This window comes from Caretta caretta, chromosome 21, assembly GCF_965140235.1.
Source record: "Caretta caretta isolate rCarCar2 chromosome 21, rCarCar1.hap1, whole genome shotgun sequence".
Taxonomy (NCBI): domain Eukaryota; kingdom Metazoa; phylum Chordata; order Testudines; family Cheloniidae; genus Caretta; species Caretta caretta.
This window is the reverse complement of record NC_134226.1, coordinates 7,868,153-7,883,829: the sequence shown is the minus strand read 5'-3', so window position 1 is coordinate 7,883,829 and position 15,677 is coordinate 7,868,153. Positions and strand designations below refer to the sequence as shown.

Sequence of the window (15,677 nt, the reverse complement as noted above, 5' to 3'; positions counted from 1 at the left end):
AGGTGCAGCTCTGAGCCAGATGGATTTTTACAAGCTGCTGTCCCTGACAGCCTGCCAGAGCCTCACTCCGCTCCTGCAGTCTGTTTACAGGGAGGTTGGGTCCAGGGCCCAAGTGGAGACAGGTATGTCAGTGAGTATTGAGCAGTATGGCATGACAGGGAATGGGGAAGATGAGCAGTAGGAGGGTTGGCAGGGACTAGCCCTGTTCTCACAGTGCTCTCCACAGCTCTTCTAGCAGATGGGAAAGGGAAAGCCAGAGGAGAGAAGCAGAAAAGGGGAATGAGAGAAGGGAGGATGATCTGGTGGCTAAGGGTTCGTCTACACAGCAAAAATAAAACAAACCAAGGCAGCAAGTCTCAGAGCAGGGTCAACTGACCCGGGCTTGTGCTACGGGACTGAAAATAGCCATGTAAACATTCCTGCTGGGCTGGAGCCCAGGCTCTGAAACCCAATGATGGGGGACGGTCTTGGAGCGTGGGATCCAGGCTGAACATCTACACTGCCATTGTTAGCCCTGCTGCATGAGCCTGCTGGGCTCTGAGACTCACTGCCAAGGGTCTTTTTGCTGTGTAGATGTACCCCAAGGCACAGAGCTGGGGCTGGGGAGATCTGCATTCAGTTCCCAGCAGCCACAGACTCCCTTCCCCAGACACTGGGCAAATTCTTTCCCTTCTTTATCACTGTGAAATGGGGTAATGATTCTTCCCTCCCATGTGAGGATGCTGTGAGGATAAATCTAACATCTGGGAGGCGTTCAGATATGACAGTAATGGGGTCACCTAAGTACCAAGATAAAGGAAAAAGAGATTCATAGAAATAGTAAATTCAAAATGCTTTGAGGTCCTAGGATGAAAGGTGCAAAATATCGTTACATGGTAGAATTGTTCCTACAGCCGGGATGTCCAGATCGCATTCTGTACAGGATGCTGACTCCAACCTGAGACCATGTTACAAACCTAGAGCTAGGTACCTTTCTGGGAGGGCCACCTAACCTTCCACCAGTTTTGGTGTCCCCTGCAAACTGGGTCACGGTTGGATTTACACCCAAGAAAAACCCCAAACAGAGAAAGTAGGGTGAAGAGAGGGGTTTGCACTTTTGAGTCAAGTTGCTCAAAGAAACATGGGAACCGTTGAGTGTCCTGCACCAGCCTACAGCAACCCAGTGGAGGGGTAGCAGCTCCATTGCATATCAGTGCTTCACAGGCTCCAGTTTGAGAAGCATTAGTCTGTAAGGAGCTTGCATCTGACCGTTCCCACACTACAGGGAATTGAACTTTCCTCTGCAATAGGTGGGACAGCCAAACCGGGCATTCTTCTGCACCACCAGCCTTTCATTGTTTCCTTAGCCGGCGGGAGTGTGACAGCTGCATATGCCCTGCGAATCCTTAGAGGGTGAGACCTCACAGCCTTTCTATTCCCCGTTTCCTGGGGCCTGGACTCTCCACTTGGTTATTTAGGCTACTCACTCCTTGCCATTGATTTTCCTGCAGGTAGCTGCTGTGGGAATGGAGAGCTCTGGCTGTGAGCCAGTGGCTACAGCAGGACTCTGTACTATTCTTTGTCAGAGTATTAACGTACTAAGAGAGTAGGTGAGATATGACTGCGGCGATGCCTGACAGACACAAACACTAGAAAGAATAAAGGGAAGACAGTGTCCGAGTAGCAGAGACATTCCAGGTTCCTGACCTCTTCTTCTAAGGGGCTCAGGTGTTCATGCAAGCAGATGACAAGGGATTCGACTATATTTTCAACTCCTATTATTTCCCCCAGTTATCAGGTACTACAGTGATGAGCAGTGTATAGAAACCTTTGTAGAACAAACTAGTACGTTCCTATCAAATACACCGTGCATGCATGAAACCTGTAAGCAACCATTTAGGAAATACAGCATAGAAGGGCAAGAGATGTACAATCTGGATCCAGATCTGGTTTCTGTAACCCACCCCTTCACACTTTGGGCGATGGAGAGCGGTTCAGATCTGGGGGGAGTTGGGCATGGGCTTCTCTAAAACTCACTCACGTGATTGCAAGATGTGCCTGTTTTCACAGGGTTTGAAATGCCGTTGTGGTATATTATTGTATCTCCCTGTCTCCGTACAAACTGACACCTTTGTTATGGGCTTGATCCAGTGTTGACTTCAGTGGGCATTGGGCCAGGCCTTATCTATCTGTGCATTCGTACCATGTGCCAAAGCACCTTATGAAATTATTAAAACCATACGTAGGTCTTACAATCAGTCCTTACTTTCCTCTTCTATTCCCAAACTCTGGGGGCAAGTAGGATCACCTACACCTTCACTGCTCTTATCCTTCTCATCACGTACCCAAGGGGAACTTTTTCTTAAAAAAGGAAACCCCAGGCCTTTAAGTTTGCTGCGAGCAATCACAATCCCGTGTGTTTCTCACTCTCCAAACACAGATTCCCAACTTGCTGCCAAGGAGTTGGCATGTGGATGTCTCCACCAGACACCTCCTGCACTACCAAGTACTCGAACTATCACTGGGGAGCTTTGGGAACGCTGTTCTCTTGTCATTGCTACATCACCCCTTGCATGGGAAGTACCTTGTGTGACATACCATACCACATATTTTAAGTACCTAAAAATTAGGCATACTAGATAGCTCAGGCAAACTGTGGTGGTCTGTAAAGCCAGTGTTTGGGGCAAGGACTGTCTCTCACTCAGTGTATATACAGAACCTAGCACAACGGGGCTTTGATCCTGGATGGGGCCTCTAGGTGCTACCATAGTGCCTTGAACAAGCAGTGGAATAAATTGCCTAGGGAGATTGTGAAATCTCCAACATTGGAGATTTTTAAGAGCAGGTTAGACAAACCCCTGTCACTAATGGCCTAGATAATACTTAGTCCTGCCATGAGTGCAGGGGACTGGACTAGATGACCTCTCGAGGTCCCTTCCAGTCCTATGAGTCTATAATATAAATAAATAATAACGAAAGAGTGCTACAAAACAGAAACCAATCTCAAAAGAGTTCACCAGCCATGGATTAGTCCCCAGTCCCTTTTCTAAGCACCTCTTTTCTTTAGCTTCTCCATTAAGTCAAATTGCTAAATCCATAACGTGAATTGACCAGGCCATATGCTGTGTTGGTGCTAATGATGAGTGACAGACAGGGAATCACTAATAACGAGTGGTAGGCAGAGGATGAACAACAATGAGTGATAGATGTCATTTTGAAGGTTTGATTGCTACAGAGTTTAGCTTCTTTGCAGGGAAGCTGTCCATATGAGATTTCTTTGGGTGTGAGAGACATCCCCACCAACTCCTCCTACAAGAGTTCAGCTGTGCCGAGAGGGCTTCCCTCAGGGTTTGTCTGGAGAAATGCCATGTTCTAGGAGACTCATTTTTCTGTCCAGGAATGGAAATGATATGATTTCCCCATCCCTAATAGAGCTCAACCCCTATGCCCCACTGGGATCCCAGACAGAGATGACTTTGCCCCAGGACTGTCAGCGATTCTACTGAAGAGAAGACCTAGCTGCCTCTAGAATGGACTGATTACACCGAGCGTCGAGAGTTTTTCAATAACATTTCCCTGGGAGGAGCGGGACCCACCCCTTCACTGTCTTAATTTAACCACAGCCCCAATCCTGCAGTGAGCTTCTCTTTGCAGACTCCTGCACCTGCCCAGAGCCCTGCTGCCACTGTCACCAAAGAGGGGTCCAGCCGCCTGTATTTCCTATTCTGTCAGTTCTTACATCATGCTCACCACCATCGTATCAAGGAGATACTCTAGACCATCTGCACGTGCCAGCTATTGTTTTCAGGAGCACTCCCTGCAAAGCCCTGTCACATCCGCTCTTTTTCCGCCTCTCTTGGTTGTCTGAGAAAGCGCGTGTGTTGGAAGGGGGGAAACAAAGGAATCAAACACAGCACCTCGCTTTTCTTTGCCCTGGAGCTACCCCAAGCGAAGAAGGGGAGAGTTTTTGTGAGAGCCTCTGATGGAAAGCATTGGCCCTGCTCAGAAAGCGAAAGAAAAACACCTATTTCATCTTGAGGCAATGTGGGGATGAAAGAGAGTTGTAGCTAAACTAAAGCAACGCCATTTCACTAGCCCCTGTATCAACAGTTCTCAGCTACCCCTACTACTAACCACAGTCCCTAAGCTCCAGCTGCTGGGAGGCGTCTCTTTTAAAAGGCATCTGACTGGTTGCTCCGAAGCGATCCCAGGTGTGGCCCATTCTCCTTCTAGTCAGAAGCTCTAACTGGGTTTTTCAGTGGTTATCCAATGTTCCTGTGTAGGAGCAGGACAATTATTAACCCGCTCTGTGCTGGATGTGATCCTGGCCCCTGCATCTTGCTCTAGTCCCCATTCATCTTCCAGACTAACGAATGTTGGGGTTTTTACGTCAAAATAATGTGGCTCTTTTCTCATTAAAAGAGAAATACAAACAGTTTCCAATCTTAACTAAACTGATATAAGCCACTCATGGGTTTGCATCAGTTTAGAAAATCCAGTGCAAGGGCTATCAGTGCAACCTTCTCATGTAGACAAGCCCGTAGTTCTTTAACTCAAGCTGGAGAGACGCATGCTTTATCTCTGGGATTCCTGGGCTCAGGCCTTGATGACAGCCAAGATGAGGGTTGTTACATGTACGCAGCAGCTAATGCATTGTGGGTGCTATCTGTAACAATCTGACCATCTCCTTTTCCTCCATATTTTGTGGTTTCAGAGAAAACAGGACCCAGAACCAAAACCAACCTCGGTCTTTGATCAGGGGCGGTGAGTTATATGGGGCCCGTGGTGCCCGTGCTCCAGCAAATTTAGGGCCCAGGGGCCTGGCTCCACCAATGTCCAGGGCTGGGTCTCTCCCCCGGCCCCGCCTGCCACTCCACGTGCCTCCCCCAGAGTGTCCCCCAGCCCCACCTGCTACCCCCGTCTGTCTCCCCTGGAGCGTCCCTGCCTCCGCCCTGGGCTGCGGGTGGCTGCCCTGCCACTCTGGGCTGCGCTCCCTCGCCGGCCGCTGCTGGCTACCAAAGGGAGCGACGCCGGCAGCAGGCTGAGGTGGCAGCGGAGCCGCTGTCTGCAGAGGGAGGAGGCGCACACAGGGTGGCAGCTTCTCCTCCCGCCTCCCCCCCAGCACCCACCCCAGGAGAGGCAAAGGGGCTTCCTGGACCGGAGAGGGGCCTGGCCCCAAGGAGCACATGCAGGGATGGTGCCTGGTGACTGTGCTGCTGGGGGGGACGGGGCTGGGGGGACTTGGAGTCCTCCTCTCTGGCCCCAGCCCCAGGGCAGCCTGACTGCACCCCAACCCTCAGCCCCAGCCCTGAGCCCCCTTCTTCAATGTGAACCCCGCAGCCCTCACCGCCGCACCCCAACCCTCTGCCCTAGCCCTGAGACCCTCCCACACCCCAAACCCCTCATCCCCAGCCAGAGCCCTGACCCCCCCACACCCCAAGCCTCTGCCCTAGCCCTGAACCCCTCCCACACCCCAAACCCCTCATCCCCCGCCCCAGCCAGAGCCCTCACCCCTCACACCCCAACCCTCTGCCCTAGCCCTGAGCCTCCTCCCACACCCCAAACCCCTCATCCCCAGCCAGAGCCCTGACCCCCCCACACCCCAAGCCTCTGCCCTAGCCCTGAACCCCTCCCACACCCCAAACCCCTCATCCCCCGCCCCAGCCAGAGCCCTGACCCCCCACACCCCAACCCTCTGCCCTAGCCCTGAGCCTCCTCCCACACCCCAAACCCCTCATCCCCAGCCAGAGCCCTGACCCCCCCACACCCCAAGCCTCTGCCCTAGCCCTGAACCCCTCCCACACCCCAAACCCCTCATCCCCCACCCCAGCCAGAGCCCTCACCCCTCACACCCCAACCCTCTGCCCTAGCCCTGAGCCCCTCCCACACCCCAAACCCCTCATCCCCAGCCAGAGCCCTGACCCCCCCACACCCCAAGCCTCTGCCCTAGCCCTGAACCCCTCCCACACCCCAAACCCCTCATCCCCCGCCCCAGCCAGAGCCCTCACCCCTCACACCCCAACCCTCTGCCCTAGCCCTGAGCCTCCTCCCACACCTCAAACCCCTCATCCCCACCCCAGAGCCCTCACCTCCAGCCAGAGCCCTCATCCCCCCACATTGTGTAACATAGGGAAACTGTTAAACGCTTATTGTTTCCAGTCCATTTTTAGATTATTTTAAAAAATATTTATCAGCTTACAAGGCGGGGGGTGTGGGGTGTGTGTGTGTGTGGCAGGACTCGGACCCATCCTGGACACCACCAAAAATTATACAAACCTACTGCCCCTGTCTTCGATTTGACCAACAGTGTTACAAAACAAATCATACCCATTCCTGTGGCTTTTCCGCATCTCAGAAAACCTCACGCTCCAGAAAACAAAGCAAACAGGAGCAAGAAGGGAGGTTTCTCCAAAGGCTGCCATGGTTTACAGCTCCTCAACTCTCCCTATAAAAGTCTTCCAAGCAAAGTTTATTCTGCATTGACTCACTCTGGTCTCTGCACCAGAACTGACCCTGCTTGTCTGCTGCGAGGGCATCAGCTTTTCAGCTGTCTCCCACAAAAGCAGCATTAAAGGAGGAGAAGGCTGTATTGATTTTTACATCTTTCCTTATGGACCCTCATTTTTCTTTTAAAACCCATGGGCACTTCTGCTGCTGTAAATCGCTCAGGCCATTGAAAATACTCTAGAATTCTTTCCTCTTTACTATAATAATATTGAAGAACTATTTTATTTCTTCAAGGTCGTGAAAAGGGACCCAGGAAAAGCACCTCGCTTCAGCTTCCGGCCTATGGCGTCAAAAGCCTTTCTGTTGAGACCATTTCTGGCTCAGTACCTGATGTTAGATTATTTATTTTTTTAATTATTTTTCACATGGCTTGTAATTAGACTGTCGAACTCATTGCCATAGGGTGTCATGGAGGTCAAGAATTTAGCCAGAGTCAAAAAAGAGATTGGCTGTTTATATGGATAACAAAAATATATAGGGTTATGACAGTGAATGCTAAAACTTCGCCTGGAGTATTACATTTTGCATATTAAACCTCATGCTTCAGGATTTAAATCATTTTCTAACTAGTAGAGATTAGGATGAGACCTAACATGGGGGTATCATTTCTTCTTAACTCTGCAACATGCTTTCATCAGACACAGCAGATGAGAGCAAGTGTTCACACTAGCAGTGTTGTTAAGCTCTTTAGTGGCATGCCTGTTTATCTAGTGAGATGATTGTCGAAGTGTTTAACACTTTACCAGGAACTCTGGATGATAACAGCTCACCTTAAGTGATCACTCTGGTTACAGTGTGTATGGTAACACCCATTGTTTCATGTTCTGTGTGTATATAAATCTCCCTACTGTATTTTCCACTGAATGCATCCGATGAAGTGAGCTGTAGCTCACGAAAGCTTATGCTCAAATAAATTGGTTAGTCTCTAAGGTGCCACAAGTCCTCCTTTTCTTTTTGCGAATACAGACTAACACGGCTGCTACTCTGAAACTCATCTTGTTATGTTGCCCAGCCAGGAGAGCAGGATGCAACACACACTGTGCATATGGATTGCAAGGGCATTTTCTTTTTTTCTGACTTTCTTTCTCCTCCCCTGTGCTGTCTTCCTATTTGAATGCATGGAGGGGAACATTAAGAGTCCACAGCATAGGACCATAGGCAGCTCTTTCTCCCATTGTTCTCCCACTTGTCCCTGGTCTTTAAAACCCAAACATGTGAGGGATTGTTAACCACTTGAGGCCATATTTCTCCCCTTTGTTGAGTGCCGTGGAGAAGGTGGTCTTGGTAAAGCTCTAGCGAAAGCTGTCTCTGTAGACTATAAAGCATTAGGCCATGGGGATTCATGGCCTTGCTCTCTCGCCTGCCCTAAATTGATCGGATAAACACTTGTTTAGCAGCTCTGGCAGGAAAAGCTTATAAGCCATTAGGCTTTTATCATCTGTAAACCTGCTAGGTTCCCCACCTCCCTGTGACAGAGCAAAGCAGAAGGGCTGCCTCCACCCCACCGTACTGGGGCAGCATTGATTCTAGGCAGCACTTCCCAGGGAGCTTGGTTAAAGGTTGTGGCGTGGGTCCAGGCAGTTGCACCAGCAATGTCTGGGCCAGACTGGCTTGGTCTCTGTAGGGTTTCAAAATCTCACCCATTATCTCCAACTCCCCTTGTAGATTCTCCTTCGCTGCCCCCTCTACACTGCCAGACTGTGCGCTGTTCAAGAGCTGTTGTGGCATGGCTAGGAGCTGCCGGCATTTCTGTGCTGAGAGGAGTGACGTCCACATGGCAGATGACAGGTCCTATTAGAATAGAAGGTTAACGTTCTCTTCCCGTGGCACTGGGCTCCGCTCCGCTCTTCCCGCTCCCTCTCACCGGATGTTAGCGTCCCTCAGGCTTGGATAGCAGCAAGGCAGTAGTGGCAGATGATGTGGCATGGTCACTCTCCCCACAAAAGCAACATACGGAAGCTCCGAGCCTCCCTGCGAGCAGGGTTTGTCTGTCTCCTGGGCCTGTCCAAACTGCTGTCAGCAACGAGCAGGGGATTCTGAATAGGAGAGGTGCTGGCTAGAAAGCAAGCTGAGCACCCATATCAACTGCAGGCAGAATCTGGAGCGAGCACGGTTCCATTATGCAGTGTAGACGAGCCCTAAGTGTGCTTAAACTCTGTCCCCATTCAGTGCTAAAGCCTGGGACATGTAGCCTGGGTACAGGACACTGTTCTGAGTCTCCAGGCCCCTCTGCCTGCCGAGCACAGGCCCCTCTGCAGGGCTTACTGCAATCTGGAGGGGGCAGGATCCACAGAGATGGGTGTGTCTTTGGCATCAGCTCTTCATCCCACCTCGGCCTCCGTGGGCCCTGGCTAAGAACACTTGAGCAGCCCCTCTGCTGTCCCAGCCTGGCCATGCCCAGGACTGGCCATGCTGGGGTGGAGCTCTCCTCTGTAAAAATAAGTGGCATGGTGCCCCTCAGGATTTGGACCCATAGAAACCGGGTGCCCCTTTCAAGTGTTTACTGTACAGCAAAGGAAACTTGCGGGAACCTGCTAATCTCCACCCTTCCTGCCTCTTCCCCTGTCAGTTCTTGGCTTATGCTGCAGGAACTCAGCAAGAGCAGCCGGGTACCAGTCACATTGCAGCTCTGAGCAGGGATTGACCACCCCACGCCCGCGTTGTGCTGGCTGCTACAGCATCGCCTCCCCTTGCACGGGGCTGAGGCCTCGCAAACGTATGGCTGGTGTAATCGAGTTGAACTCTGATAAACTTTAGTCCCCCTGAGAGGAGATAAGCCACAGGAAAGGGAGAGGGCGGGAGGGGGAAAGGGAGAAAGACCTCAGCAAAGTGCACACGATGCACTTGTGCTCCTTTTGACAAACTTCCTTTTAAGGGCTCCTGCTGGGCTGCTCAGAGCACAATAATCCCATTAAACTGCCAGGTGTTTTTTTCCCTTTGGTCTTCCCACTTTCCTCACCGCTGCCACTTTCAGAGGCGTCTGCCTGAAAAGAGATGCTTCCTCCATCATGCTCAGAGCAGGAAGGGTGGAGGGTGTGGAGAGATTCTGGGTGAGGGGGAGGATAATTGATGGCGAAGGAAGCGGGAGGCAGTTGCAGGTGGGGATGGGTGGCGTGCAGCATGATAGAAGGTGCGTGACAAGGGTGGCCAGGCTCACTGATGGGCCCCATATCCATTAAGCACAGCGGAGCTAGCAGGAGGCGCATACAGATCCCTGATCTTGAGGCTGCTTCTGCGCTAGCCTCGTCTCCAGTGCTCTTTAGAGCAGCCTCAAGGCTACTCTAAAGTACAGTGACTAGTAACCACACCAAAGGGGTGGGGATTGCTGGAGTTCATCCTGCTCCTGCCAGTCCCCTTCCTGCTCCTCCTCACACACCCCTACACTGTGCCCGGGAGAGGGGAGGATTGCATAGGAAGCTACATCAGCTGAGGACTGCCCCCTCCCGCGCGGATAATAACCCTTCCTTTCTCTGGCTCGTTTAGAAGACGTCTACACGGAAAATGCTACAGTTGCAATGCTGTAGCTGCCGAGCTGTAGCAATTCCGTGTAGACACGCACTACGTCGATGGGAGGGGATCTCAGAATCTGAACATAGCGCAAGGTTTCCATACTATTCCCGTCCCCGTCACCCATCAATGTAACAGGAACTCGCCCGTTGTTCACGCTCTCTGCCTTGTGAAAATGGGATCCAGGGAGATTAATTCCTTAGCTGAAATACAGCTGCGATGGGTGGTAGAGGGGGATGGGGAGGGAACCTGCTGGTTGTCATTTATTCGTTACGCAGCCTAGAATGAAGTGTTCCTCATTACTTCTTAATTAGGAACTGAAGATGCCTGTAGGTAGCATGCAAATCATTTACTGTTTTATTGCACTGTGCCAAAGTGTGGCTGCAGGGAGGAAGGGGAAGCGACTCTGAAGTGGGAAGAGCCACCCGAGACGCTCGTGTTTGAGTTGTAATGTCTCCCCATCGCTGATGTGTTTAGCTGGGCACAGTAGGGGAATAATCTCAGCAAATGGAGATGCTGATGTTGGAAGTCTGTGGATGTAAGAAGCGAGTTTGCGTGGTTCTCTTTATTCCTGAGGCTGGGAAGCAAGCAGAAGTCAGCAGTGCTAATTTCTTGTTAACTGCTTTTCCCACCTGTAGATCTCAAAGCACTTTGCAAAGGCGGGTATTATTATCCCACGGCTGCAGAGAAGGCAATGCCCCACCATAGTGTTGCCAACAGCCCCTTCTATTAATGTGGAGTCCAGGCCAGAATTTAGGGCGTGACATTAGGCAGCACAAGCTGTGTCAACCAGTCTGGGCGTCAGAGAGAACCACATTTATACCCGTTACAATGCAGCCCTGTCTCTTCTCTACCACAAGAGAAACAAAAAGAAAAGGAGTACTTGTGGCACCTTAGAGACTAACCAATTTATTTGAGCATGAGCTTTCGTGAGCTACAGCTCACCGATGAAGTGAGCTGTAGCTCACGAAAGCTCATGCTCAAATAAATTGGTTAGTCTCTAAGGTGCCACAAGTACTCCTTTTCTTTTTGCGAATACAGACTAACACGGCTGTTACTCTGAAAGAGAAACAAAGTGACTTGCCCAAGTAGCAAAGCTGGTCATTTAAAGTAAAGATGTAACTTTACCTCCTAGAATTTAGGCCAGCTCCAGGTCCAGTCCCAGCACTGCGTCTTGTGGGTGAGACGTAAAGCCAACATCTTAGCCACTTGTAGTCACTGATTAGTCCAACTCTGTCTTCTGCGGGGTTCTTGCACCTTCCTCTATAGCAGCTGGTGTTGGCTACTGTCAGAAATGGGATCATGGACTAGATAAACCCCAAATCTGACCCAGCCTGGCAATCCCTATGTTCTTACTGAGGATCCATGGATTTTTTTCACAAGGGTGGGGATTGTTAAACCTGCTGTTCTCTCTGGATCCCAGGGTATTAACTGATTTCCTCCTCCAATTCTAATGGAATATAATATTCCTCTTTATTCCCTGTCCTTAACTCTCAGCATACATTGTTAAGCTGCTGTGAGGTTCCTTCCCAGAACTGACTGCATTTGCAGTGGCTTGCAAAGACGATGCCTGCAAAGCTGTCAGGTGTTTTGGGAGGAAAGGAGCTATAGAAATGCAAGATATTAGGCTCTGATCTAGCTCCCATTCCAGTCAATGGAAAGACTCTAATGGGAGCTGGATCAGACCCCCCCTTCCCCCGCCGCCCCCGCTGGCTAGGGGATAGCCGATAGGGCACTTGCTTCTTAGCTTTCCCGAAGTGCGCATGCTCACTGCATGATGCCTGCGGTCTGTTACTGCTTGTTTTCAGGGAGTTGTGGGCTCAGAATGTGGGTTTTAAGACGCTTTTTTTTTTATGATTGTTATCTTCAGTTCAAATGACTGGCCCTACAGGGCTGCTTGCTGGAGTCTGTAAGAAAGACAAGCGTTGGCTGTGTGACTGGGAATTCAATGTCTGAGCCACGTGACACCTGCTGGAACTGCGGAGGCCTGCCACGCCAAGGAGTCAGTCAGCACTTGGCAATTTACGGCTTCAGACCTTGCTCCCTTCAGCTGACAGCAGCTGAGATGCAGCCCTCCTGTTGCCAATGGCTTCAGGAGATCACCACCGACATGCCTGAGCAATGGGGTCTGTCCTCACCTGTAGCCCATAGAAGCATCACTAGCAACGCCAGAGCTGCATGAAAGAAAGTGGCCTCCCCACTCTGCCCCCCCCACGGTACCTCCTTCTGAGACGTACCCAGGGGTGTCCTGCAAAGCACTCCCTGGCCCATAGAGCCAATAGAACCCTGAGCATCTTGGACTCAAATGAATGTTCCCCCCTTTCTTTCGGAGGCATATTGAGGGGAGGTGCTAAAACTGGATGGCAGTGCCTTCCCTGCAACTGGGCTACTTCTGTTGCTGCTGCTTTCCTGCTCTGTTTGGAGCCAGAGATTTTAATTTCCTGGATTTCTGTACTCCATTTATTTTGCTCCTCGGCCGTTTTCCCTTCCTGTATGGAACCTGCCAGTGGCCCAGGCAACTGGTGTGCAAAGTAAAGCTGCAGGAGCCAGCAGCAGCTTTCTTTCTAAATAACAGAGCCAGGGCGACCAGGGCATCTGAGACAAATGCCCACAGAAGTCAGTGGAAAGATTCTCATTGATTTCAGAGGGCTTTGGGTGCACCCCCTCAGGCCCAACACGGCCCACAGAGATCTACAACATGGCAACATGTGGCTACCTTGATATTATTTGCATGTGACAAAATGAACAAGATTCTTGCCCAGGCAGAACAGTTGAGCTACAGACAATGCACTGGACTGGTTGGTCTCCATGTGTAGTTTAATGAGTCCTTTAGTCTGTTGGGCCACAGTTGTTCGCATACCCGGAGGATGGCTGTTTTTATTACACCACTGCTGTAGCCCTTCAGTGTAGACACGCCAGCGGTGGGAGGGGTTCTCCTGCCGTTGTAATTAATCCATCTCCCCTATAGGCCATAGCTAGGTCAACAGAAGAATTCTTCAGTCAACTTAGCACTGTCTACACCGGGGGTTACGCTGGCTTAACTGTGTCGCTCAAGGGGTTGGATTTTTGATCTCACTGATTAGTGTAAACCTGGTCTTAGCTCCTTACTCTCCACACATTGAGAGAGTGCAAGGAACATGCATGGGATAGGCAAGAGTGTCCTTAACTAGGCATGATGGTCCTTTCATGTTTCTAAGACCTGCTCGACATGACAAAGTTAGGGTGACCCAGCTACGTCGCTCAGAGGCATGAAAAATCCACACCCTGGAACAACGCAGTTAAGCTGACCTAACCCTCCGGTGTAGGCAGCACCAGGTTGAAGGATGAATTCTTCTCTTAACCTAGCTATTGCCTCCTGGGGAGGTGGATTACTTATGCCGATATGATAACCCCTCCTGTTCGCCTAGATAGCATCTATACTGAAGCTCTACAGCTGTGCAGCTTCAAGTGTAGACAAACCCTTTAGATATTCCTTTTATTAGACGTTGGATAACTGATGCATCATCTTTGTGTGATCCATGCACTTTAATCCCTATGGGTCTTTCCCGCAAAAGTCTCACACACACGCATGCACACTTCTTCCAAATGAGAGCTCTTTGTGACAGAGAAGAGAAATGAACAGGTCAAGGGAGCCTCCTCGTGTCACTCCAAACAGAGCTTAGGGCACGAACAGCCCTTACGAGCTGGAGGACCTGCAAATTTGACAGTAACAAATTGAGAGGTCAGGAAAAGGAAGAGGCTGAGGTTATAAGGGTGACTGCTCCTGCCCAAGCTCCCATCTCCACTGTCAGACAGATTCACTGCCTTGAATGGTGATGGCGAGATGTTGGCCAGGTAACTGAAGGCTTTTAGCGAAAACAGATGTGGTGCCATGCCCAACCCACCTTCAATACAAATGGAAGGTGATTGGAGAGACTATAGGCTAAACATTGACAGATAAATACTATGATTCCCCCCCACCCCTTTTTCCATACACAGACAAGTCTTTTCTTAATTTTTTAAAACTAAATTTTGGGACGAGTCTAGAAGTGTGGAGCAGAGAGCAATACACGTAGGGGAGACACAAGTTTCCCCTACACAGCTCAGGCTCTGTGACTCAGCCCTGACATGCAACCTGTTTCCTTGCTTTTCCAGTCCTACCCTCCCTACTGCGCTGTCAAGACACCTCAGTCCTCACTGGCAGCACCTGCTGCCATTTCTGGCTTCTCCTCACCAGGGGCCAGGGACTTGTCAAGAACTAAAACACCTAGTGCCCCCCACTACTCAACCCAACTCACAGCCCCGCCAACTGCATGGGTCACTGAAGTCACGCTTCTGCATTTCATAAAGGTGTCGCCTAGCTCCTAGGCTCAAGTAGTGTCTTCTGTTGGTTCTCATGCCTTAAAGATGAGATTTAGCTACAACAATCCTACCTATAAATATATATCTCATCTTAATTGCACAACTCCATATGGTGAAAACAACAGGGCTCTGAGATAGGAGGGTGTTCCACGCAGCCAGGAAGCCAGCATCCTCCCAGCAGGGCAAAGGAAAGGGCAGATTGTGGCAGCTGCAGCCAGGCGAATGGTGCATGCATAAGACCTGCTGGACCTCAAGTCCATACATGGGGAATGATGGCATCAGAGCGGACTGTGCCATCATCATGAGGAAGTTGGGAGACCCAATGTGGTGTTCTGATGGAGTGGAAAAGGAAAACCTGCCAGCTCCCAAGTATTCCACCTGGAAGGAAGCGCTTAAAGAGAGAAGAATAGCAAGAAACAGCTAATGTATGTTTTAGAAGGCAGCAGGGAGTAGATGTTTTCACTGAAAAGGAAAAGAAAAAGAACCATGCTAATCCCTACAGCCCACCCTGACACTGTCTGCTTTATACCTCCCATTAACCACCTAATTAAATACACCATGGAGCCAGTTCCAGGATTTCTATTTGCCAAATAAATTGTAAATACACTTCCTCGACCTTGAGCATTACGGCGGTGAGCTGCTGGGATTTGTGCTTATGAGACTGAGTTGATGTGGCTGGGAGTTAAGCAGAGAAACCATTTCTCTGGGGGAAGATCACTGGGCAAGAGAGCTCTGGAGCAATTCCATGGCTGCATGGATTTCACAGCAGTTATTCGTCCCTCCTTACTGTGACCACATGAGTTTTCATTGCCCTCAGAAAAGATGGAGCTCAGGACCACGTGTTATGAAAACACAAGTCTGTCTCTTGCACTAAAGGAGACATTCACTAGCTGGAATAGTATTAGGAATTAGTGTCTAATCTGAGCATCTGCAGTACCCACTGAATTACTATTCATTACCATAGTGCCACGGAGCACCAGGTGTGGGTGAGGACCCCTCTGTGCTAGGCACTGTACAAACACAGAACAAAAGAGAGTCCCTGCCCCAAAGAGCTTACAGCCAGAGCACCCTCTGAAAATTACAGCCTTCCTCTATATCCGCGGCGAGCTGCTGCCACTAGAGGGTGACATGGATATCAAAACAATAGGCACCTTACAAATATCAGACATGAGATAGATAATCCACTAACTAATAGCTTGCTATAAAGTAATTACCATCAGTCCTCGTTCGCATAGTTTCATAAACTCACAGTGTGAGGACTGAAATGTGCAATCGTCGAAGGTCTGACAAGGCCCAGAGGACTGATTCTGAATGCTTCCTGTACCCCCAAACACTGCTCAGGG

General features: G+C 50.2%; 2 protein-coding genes across 2 annotated transcripts in view; one reads left to right on the top strand and one right to left on the bottom strand.

The window, feature by feature from the left end:
• Positions 1-4,743, top strand: part of MDM4 (MDM4 regulator of p53) — a 92,783-nt gene extending 88,040 nt beyond the window's left edge. Inside the window, exon 12 of the mRNA XM_048826253.2 lies at positions 4,694-4,743. Coding sequence (XP_048682210.1) covers positions 4,694-4,734 — 41 coding nt within the window. The 3' untranslated portion in view covers positions 4,735-4,743. The remainder of the gene's footprint in view (positions 1-4,693) is intronic.
• LRRN2 (leucine rich repeat neuronal 2) overlaps positions 1-15,677 on the bottom strand; it is a 94,039-nt gene that overhangs the window by 6,671 nt on the left and 71,691 nt on the right. The gene's annotated exons all lie outside the window — the stretch shown is intronic.